We start from the raw sequence: 9,587 nt of genomic DNA, 5'->3' as shown, positions 1-9,587 counted from the left end.
CGCGGCGCGTGGGGTTCCTCCCCCGTCCCCAGGAAGCGCCGCGGAGCCTGCGAGCGACCCTCCCTCTCCTTCCCTCTGGCCGGCGCACCTGCTCCGCGGCGCGCTCAGTCCGCCATGGGGGGCTCCCTGGCCCCCAACAGCTCCTTCCTCGCCACGCCCAGGTCGGGCTCTCCGCAGGGCGGCGGCGGCGGCGCTGCTGGCGGGCCCGGCGCTGCTTCCTCTCCGTCCGGGGCCGGGCCGGGCTACCGTGGCTGCGAGAACGGGGCCCTGATGGACAGCTTCGGCATCTTCCTGCAGGGGCTGCTCGGGGTCGTGGCCTTCAGCCTCCTCATGCGTGAGTCCCTGGCCGGCGCTCCTCGCCGCCTGCCTGCGCCCTTCTCCCCGGGGAGCCCCGGGGCCAGAGAGAGAGAGAGAGACCCCCACCCCCGCCGCCTTCCCTGCCTCGCAAGGCGGCAACCCGGCCCCAGGCAGCCTCTCCCTCCTGCTTCCCTGGGGCGCCCCAGCCCCACCTCCGCGCCCCTCCCTCCTTCCCTTTCCTTGCTCTCCTTCCCTGCAACTTCCTGCGAGTTTCGCTTTTCGTAGCCCGTCGTCTTCGAGATGTAGCATGACTGCCTCTCTCTCTCTGGGACCGGCTCTCCTTTCTGTGCTTGTGGCCGAGCGGGTCTCTCTCGTGCTCAGCTGTGCGCTTCCCTCCCGCCCCCTACAACCCCCATCGCTCCTGGTCTCCCTCCTCCTCCTCCTCCTTGGCTTCCCTCGAACAATGTGCTCAGGAAAACCCTGTGGCTTTGTTCTGCCTCCAGCTGCATCCCCGACTTGGTAGCGGAGTCCCCTTCTGCCTCCCACTCCTTGCATCCTCAGATGTGCTTTCAACACTGATTCAACTCCGTATTAGAATATGAAGTACTGTAATAAAGAGTGCCGCGGAGCATGGGCGTTTTTCTTACTGGTGTCCAGGTAGATAGATGGGTGTGGGTTTCTTTAAATGCACTTCACTAAGTTGCCAAAATCGCTCTGCCCAAGGGCCCTTTTAACTTCCCCTGTATCAGCTGTATGACTCCTCCTGACAAGTTTGCTTAAGGCTCACTGACCCTTCAAAATGGAGTTATGGATTGCCAAAATTTGCCTTCCCATGATGTGACCCCATGCCCACTGTATTGACATGATGGTCGTCATTCTTTAAGTTTGTCACATTTGTAGATGAATCCTGTTCAAGCTGTCTTTACTAAGTGCTTTTCTCATCTTTTGGAGTAAATTACTTCTGATACTATGTTTTATTTGAGGCTGCATGTTCACTTTGTTAGTGGGAATGGAGACAAGTGGACCTTCTGTTTCTTTTCATTTTCAGCTTCCTGCCTATCAAGCATGAGTTTGTGGAGCACGTCGCTCTAAACTTTAGCTGCTTAAAATCCTTGGGAAAGTATGTTTAAAAAATGAAAGCTCTAGTGTGTTCTAGCGCTTATTCTGCAAGAATAGATATAGCAACTTGTCTTATGAATTGGCTTTCTGAGAAGTGTGGTTGCAATAGCTGTCTGCCTTCTGCAGCTGCTGTGTGCAGGAAACATGTTAATTTGTTTTGAGATTCCAAATGCTGTGAATCTCACAGAGTGGCTCATGTTTACCAACTAGATCATAGTGTTTTTTTAATGGCTTATGCACTATTGCCTGTGTTTAGCTCTTCAGAGAAGAGTTGCACCCTCCAATGTCAACCAGGTTCCGTTCCTCCTGTGTTTAGCCTGGTAAAAAAAGTTTCAGAACTTGCATGCTATTTTTTCATATTTTGGTTGGCTTAATAAAGGTGGTGTTCTGTTGCAGATTTTGGAACCCTCCCATATTTGATTCTCAATATGTGTATTCTTTATGCCATTGACAGTCATCTTCTCTATTCAAGTGCTACTCTTATTATCACTCCGATCTGTCTTGCAAAGTGTTGTGTTAATCCTTTGCACAGTATCGCTTAGAGACCCGTGAGCTGGCTGTTCACCATTGGAAGAAGCATTATGTAAACTTCTGCTCTCTTTAGCAAAGTAGGTTTACAAATTTTATGGCACTCATCTTTAGCCCAAACATATATTTGGTGACCTCTTGGTGTGTGTACTTTTGCCATACATTTGGATATTGGATGCCCCTTTTATGATCCACCTTATGTCAGACTAATGCTCGACTGCAGGTCCCAACTCTCCAGTTGAAGACCAGAGTGTCTACTCTGACCACTTGAATACTTCAAACCTTTCCCAGGTCTGCTGTTTGGGATCCTCAAGGGTGGCTGCATAAGGACCTTACAGATGAGCTGAGATTTAACATGTTTAAGAAATGGAAGAAAGGGAAAATCACGAAAGAATATATACGAGTAGTAAACAGTTGCAGGGAGAAGGTCATTCTGAACTCAGACATGCAAGAGAGGTTAAAAATAAATTTAAAGGTTTCTTCTGCTTCTTCTGCTATGTTAAGGGACGCAGGTGGCGCTGTGGGTTAAAGCCTCAGCGCCTAGGACTTGCCGATCGAAAGGTCGGCGGTTCGAATCCCTGCGGCGGGGTGCGCTCCCGCTGCTCGGTCCCAGCGCCTGCCAACCTAGCAGTTCGAAAGCACCTCCGGGTGCAAGTAGATAAATAGGGACCGCTTACCAGCGGGAAGGTAAACGGCGTTTCCGTGTGCGGCTCTGGCTCGCCAGAGCAGCGATGTCACGCTGGCCACGTGACCCGGAAGTGTCTCCGGACAGCGCTGGCCCCTGGCCTCTTAAGTGAGATGGGTGCACAACCCCAGAGTCTGTCAAGACTGGCCCGTACGGGCAGGGGTACCTTTACCTTTACCTTTACTCTGCTATGTTTGAAGCAAGAGGAAGAACAAGCCAGTAGTAGGTCCCTTCTTGGAGAAGATGGAGAAATGCTGTTGAGTGACAGAGATGTGGGAACTGCTCAACACTTACTTTTCCTTTGTCTTCACCCAAAAGGAAAGCAGTGCCCAACCTGATGATAACAGAGTAAAACTATGCAAGGAGGGAGCTGCAGGCCAAGATAAGAAAAGAGGTGGTAATAGAAAACCTAGCTACTTTCAATGAATTCACATATCCAGGGCCTGATGAGCTACACCCAAGGGTACTAAAGGAGTTTGCAGATGTAATCTCAGAGCCTCTGTCTATAATCTTTGAGAATTATTGGAGAATAGATAAGGTCCCTGCAGATTGGGCAAATGTCCCCATCTTCAAAAGGGGGGGGAGAAGACCCAGGTAAATGCCAACCGGTGAGCTTGATATTAATACCAGGAAAGGTCCTAGAATGGATGAACAGTCAGTCTGCAGCACTTAGGAAAGGATGCTGTGATTACTAACACCCAGCATGGGTTTCTCAAAACCAAGTCATACCAGACAAATCTCATTTCTTTTTTTGATAGTTACAGGCTTGGTGGGTCAGTAAGACTTTTGACAAAGTTCCCCATGATATTTTTGTGGAGAAGCTGGAAAAACGGACTGGGTGAGGTAACGGTTAGGTGGATTTATAGCTGGTTGACTGACCAAACCGAAAGAGTACTCATCAATGGTTCATCGTTATCCTGTAAAAATGTGACAAGTTGGGTGCTGTAGGGTTCTGTCCTGGGCTGGTTGTTCAACATATTTATAAACGCCTTGGGTGAAAGAACTGAGGGGATGCTCATCAAATTAGGAGATGCCACCAGACTGGGAGGATGCCGCTGAAGACAGAATCAGAATTCAAGATGACCTTAACAAATTGGAGAACTGGGCCCAAACTAACAGCATGAAATTCAATAGGGACACATTTAAGGTTCTACACTTTGGCAGGAATAACCAGCTGCACAAATATAAGATTGCCAGCAGTACATGTGAAAAGGATCTAGGGGTCTTAGTAGACCACAAGCTTAACATGAATCAACAAGTGTGATGCAGTGGCTTCACATTAAAAAAAAAGGAGATTCCAACTGAACATCAGGAAGATTTTTCTATCAGCAAGAGCTGTTTGACAGTGGAGCACACTCCCTCAGAAGGTGGTGAGCTCTCCTCCATTGGAAGTTTTTAAGTAGAGTTTGGGTGGCCATGTGTCTTGGATGCTTTAATAGATATTCCTTCGTTGCAGGAAGTGGGACTGGATAACCCTCGGGGTCCCTTCCAAATCAACAATTCTATGATTCTGTGTGTGTGTTTGGAAAGGTACAGTCATATCTATGTTGTGCACCTGAAATAGCTTGGAAGGAAGAATGAATAGGCTCACTCACGTTCTTAAGTGTTATCTTTTATGAGTGTGCAGTAAGCATAGTCTGGAAAATAGTAGACATTTTTTCTCTTCCCGTTTAAAAATAAATGAGTACAGCTCATTTTCCATTGTTTGAAAACAGCCAAACTTGCTGTAGCTTTCAGAACTCTTATCCTTTCTGTTGTGATGCAGTTAGAATGCATTAAGGCAAAGGCAGTGAATGTGTGTCCTCCATATATTGTTGGACTACAAATCACTTCCTGAACAAGGTGGCAGGGAATCACTAAAAAAACCATGTGGTTCCACAATCAAATTTCCATCATAACAGGACTCTTTCCACCATAACAGTTCCTGTTTTTCCAGTCACCTGAAAGCTGTTTATATGTGTATTATATGTAACATTTTTTCTCCTTCACTTTCCCTTTACTGCCACCAGCCCATAGATTTAAATGGACACTCATGCATTCAGGTGTAGCAGATACCTTTAAGTGAGCCCACCCTTGAGTGTGACTGTCAGATTCTGGGACAACTTGCAGTGAGACTGGATAGTGCAGGCTTTTATTTGATGCTGAGATTGGGGGCTGCTCTTTGACTCCAGGTGTGCCGTTACCTTCCCACTGGGAACTGAGTCATTCATTATAACAAAGCAATCCTGGGATGGAAGCTGATATACCCTTATTACAGCAACCATCCTGTTCTATGTCAGCGCTGCTTCTTTCAAGACTGATTGGGGCAATTGTGAGCCTTTGCTCATCTTGCTTCCCTTATTTGTTCCAGTGGGAAGCAGAGGATTCTTTTCAGCTCTAGCTTGTTTGTTGTTTTCTTCCAGCTGTTCCTCTCCATGGATGGAAGGAAAATAGACTGGTTCAGGGGCTGGTTCAGCTATTAAATTGGGAAGACACCCTACGAGTATACCTGAAGCCAAGTCTGTGTTTTCTTTCTTTTTAGAGTTGGTTAGATGTAATTGGAGAAACTATTAGTCTGCAAATTTAAATCTAACATTCTTTCATTTGAGATTATATCATATCTTACTTACATCAGATGCCATAGGAAGGCATATTTGTAGGATCTCAGACATCCTTATTGCTATATAGATCTTTTGGAACCTATTATGTGATCAAGTTATGCAACAGATTTCAGGCACATCCTTGCCTTTTGTTTTTAAATGGAGGTGAGGGGAATTACAGTGGTACCTTGGTTCCCGAACGGCATAGTTGTCACACAAATCAGCTCCCGAACTCCGCAAACCCGGAAGCAAGTGTTCTGGTTTGCGAACATTTTTCGGAAGCCAAATGTCTTCCGCGGCTTCTGATTGAGTGCAGGAAGCTCCTGCAGCCAATCGGAAGCCGCGCCTTGGTTGTTGAACAGACTCCCAGAACGGATTAAGTTTGAGAACCAAGGTACCAATGTACTCTATCTTTCTGACATAGTGATATTTGAGCTTCCCCTCCCCCTCCTTTCTTCATTTCAGATCATACATAGTTTTCATTTTTGCTTGTTAACATCTCTTCCTCACTTGTAAATATCTTTTTATCTTATATTCCGGACAGGGTTGCCAAATCATAAATATATAAAAGAAGCTTACAATAAACAAACCATGGGCTTCTCTCCCCAACCAACTCTCACGCCGAAGAAAATCTTATCTCAATTCAAACCTTTGATCCATGTATCTAGTATATTCCGCAGTATGTTGTTGCAACCCTTTCCCATCACATGTCAGTATGGCAGTGTAGGAGGGTTTTTGCCAGGCAAAGCACTTTTGCACTCAGTGCCTCCCACATTCCATGCCGAAGGGAGAGCCAGGTACTGAGACAAACTGCGAAAGTTCGAAAGTTTTTTTTAAAAAAATTATTTATTTCCTTTCTATGCCACTTAATTTTTTAAGAAAAACATCTCACTGTGGTTTACAACCTATATTAAAACATCAAATAAAACCATTGAGAATAAAAGGTTACTGAAGAAAGTCAAATATAAAGTTTACATTCATAGCAGCATAATTAACAGGAAACTAAAATGTTCTCAAAAATTTCTAAATAAAACATTACAAAGGAGGCAAACTACATAATGCACACTTAACGCAGCAAAGTGAACAAAAAAATTATCTGAAACATTTCAAAAGAAAAGATTACTAAAGGAAGACAAATGCAAAACACAGTTGAAAACCAAGTACTGTAATTAACAAGAGAGTAAAATATTATCATAAGCATAGAATGTATCTGCTGCTGTTGCTACCAGTCCTGCCAATGGTGGCTCATGGTGGGCAGAGGCTATGGAAACTCAGGCTCAATGATCTGGGTCTGCACTAAGAGACAACCCCCTTAAACAAAACCTATAGTGATATGTCACAGAAAGGCTCCACTTTTTCTCAAAAACCTGTAGTTGCCTGAAAACAGTTACTGTTAAGATAAATATTCTTTCATTCCTAGTGGGCCAATAAAAATGGCTGGTGTATGTAACTGCCGTTATTTTTAATTTTAGAATGAATGACAGGTGGAGTAGATGCAGAACCTTCTTCATGTCTGTAGTTCTGTTACCCAAAGCTTGGAGCAGGCCCCAGAACTCGGACAGGTTTGAAAAGATTTAATGCTTAAATGTGTGGTATGTTGTAAAATTTGTTTGAGTTTTGCCATCTTATTAAAAAAATGCTATAGATTTTTTTTCAAGTAGTATTTTTAAGGGATATTGATTAATTTTATAGATTCAAATTGATATGCTAGGAAATAAGGTACAGTATTTAGTCTATTGGGCTGTGGATTTTTCAAGCTTATTCCTTTTCTTTTTTCATGCCTGTGGAGCAGCAGAACACTGAAATCAAAGGAGGATAGAATACTATTCATACTGGAGGATCTTAATAATTATAGGAGGTTTTAGAGGTCTCCAAACTGCACCTCCAAAGTGGTCCCCTTTCCCCAATATCTCCATCTTTTATAGGCAGTGTGATCTTACCTCAGAGGTAGTTTTGGATATGACCAACAATTGTAGTCCACCCAACATGGAAGTGACCACGAAATATACTCACTGTACTTTTTTATCATTTCTGAAGCTATTTTTTGTTGCTTAGGAAAGCCTGAGTAGTTGGTTTTGTTGTTAGGATTGGTCCCATCAACCAACAATTTGGGACTCCTTTCAGTTTCAAAGAGAAAAGTGACAAAATGAGTAAAAAAGTTGGATAATTTGATTGAGGTAAGCGTGGTTGTTTTTGTCCCTAGCAAAAACTTACAGGAAATTTGTTTTGTCTTTGAATCTCAAATTCAGCACTTGGAGCACTAATCTAAAAACTTCTTATTGGAGTAACTGCTAAACTCTTAAGTTTTTCTTGGGTCCCTAAATGATAATACGGTTTAGTGTGTCAAAAGCCAATTAATCACAGTATCATTTAGCAGTCTTGCTTAAAAGTACCTGCACAATACAGTTGTGAAATCCCCTGCTGTGGAACCATGCTTGATCCTATTAGATGGAGAGGCATCTCCAGGAGTCTTTTATGGTGTAGAAAGGACAAGAATTAAATTTATCTTGTGTCTCCCAACTACAAAGTACTATTGTATTTAAATAGCAAAGTGGGGGAAAATACAATAATAGAAGTGGGGAAAATTTATTTCTGCCTCTAGCTGCTTTTCAGTTGCAAGGTAGTTGCTGATAAATTCTGAAACAAATCTAGCAGATTGCTGGAAATACCTTTCAGCTTTTTCTGAAATGGGATCAGCAGTGTTGATTCTTCTTGCCACTATTACATAAATTAGACAGAATCTCTTTAGGCTTTGAACTTAATGCTTAAAGGGCTGTTTATCATGAGCAGATTTTTAGAAATCGTTCATCTAAGAATATTGAACTCGAACTCTTAATCAGCTGCTTGTAACAGATTAAAACGTTCTTTGTAGCGCATTGTGTGCATATCTTTAAAAGTGTGGAGTACTTTATTATTACTCATTTCAGAGTTAGAGAGGCCCCCATTCTTCCTTACCTGGAGAGATGGGGGAGAAGGGGAATTTTTTTTTATATCGAATATTTATTAAAGTTTTCAAAAAATAATACAATATAAAAGAAAAAGAAAAAGTAACAAAAATACAAAAACAACAACAATTAAAAACGCATAGAATTTCCATTACTTATTTTCTTTTAACTTATTTTCCAGACTTCCTCATACCTCCCTTTCTTGTATTCCAATTCAAATTGTTAGTTCAGCAAATCCTCACCATTAGTTTTTACTTATTTCTAGACCTTTTTTTTCATATCTCTTACAGCTGGAAACCACTTAATTTCTGTCCAACATCATTCTAACATTCATTAATTTTACAGTATTTCTGTAAGTAGTCTTTAAATTTTTTCCAGTCTTCTTCCGCCGACTCTTTTCCCTGGTCTCGGATTCTGCCAGTCATTTCTGCCAGTCCCATATAGTCCATCACCTTCATCTGCCATTCTTCCAGAGTGGGTAAATCTTGTGTCTTCCAGTATTTTGCAATAAGTATTCTTGCTGCTGTTGTGGCATACATAAAAAAAGTTCTGTCCTTCTTTGGCACCAATTGGCCGACCATGCCCAGGAGAAAGGCCTCTGGTTTCTTCAGAAAGGTGAGAAGGGGAATTATTCCTGATGCAACACTGATTTCAGAAACAGAAGAGAATGGGAGAGGCCTCTTCCTGATTCTGCACTGAACCTAGATCCTTAGAAAGCAATGCGGCTTCTTGCACATCCCTCTTCTTGGCTGTGCAGGAGAAGGCCTCTCCTCCTCCCAGAGGGGAGGGGTTGTGAGCGGGAGCAGCTTCCCGCTGGGACAGGGAGGCGTACCCGGCTCCCTGTTCCTGATTGCTTCTGCTGCCGCAGCTAAGCCTTCCAGCCAACCAATAGGGCTGGCTGGTGGGTGGGGCTAGCCGCATTTAAACAGCCGCGGCAGCGCTCAGCTCCCAGTCTATTCCTGCTTTTTTCGGATCTCCCGCCCTCCCTCCCTCTTAGGTCAGCTTCTTTTGCATATTGACTTAGCTATGGACTTCGGTTGGTTGCCTTGGTTGCCCAAGGGGCCTGGTAGGACTTTTTATCCATTTGGCAAATTGGCACCAGCCTCTTGGTTTTTTTGCCTACCTCGTAGCAATTCGTCACAACTTTCTGGTATTGGCGGTTAGGCATTGGAATATGTGTGCTGTGTTGGAGGATTGGGTATGGGCCATCATCTACCCCTCCTCTTTTGGGTATTCCGTTAAAGGAATCCGGCGGTCGTGGATCCTGTCCAATGCCCTGCTGGTGGCTATGTGTTGTGAGGAATAATTCCCTTAGGGGGTTTTTTTTCTGAATTTAGGCGCCAGTCACTTCATTGGGGGACCCAGGGTTCTAAAAGAAAGAGAAAAATCCCTTCTGAATATCCTTCTTTATATTATAAAACCTGTCTCCCTTCA

General features: G+C 43.8%; 1 protein-coding gene across 2 annotated transcripts in view; it reads left to right on the top strand.

Annotated features, from left to right (window-relative positions):
• Window positions 1-18: 18 nt before the first annotated feature.
• LOC307211075 (store-operated calcium entry regulator STIMATE-like) overlaps window positions 19-9,587 on the top strand; it is a 36,620-nt gene continuing 27,051 nt past the window's right edge. The window contains exon 1 of one of the 2 annotated variants that reach the window (XM_079967337.1): window positions 19-334. In XM_079967337.1, the coding sequence (XP_079823463.1) occupies window positions 115-334 (220 nt within the window). In that variant the 5' untranslated portion in view covers window positions 19-114. The remainder of the gene's footprint in view (window positions 335-9,587) is intronic. The other variant, XM_079967336.1, reaches the window with a different exon arrangement.

The sequence above is a fragment of the Podarcis cretensis genome (genome assembly GCF_951804945.1).
Source record: "Podarcis cretensis genome assembly, chromosome: 2".
In the NCBI taxonomy this organism is placed as follows: domain Eukaryota; kingdom Metazoa; phylum Chordata; class Lepidosauria; order Squamata; family Lacertidae; genus Podarcis; species Podarcis cretensis.
Note: the sequence above shows the minus strand (reverse complement) of the source record. Positions and strands in the feature narration are given on the sequence as shown.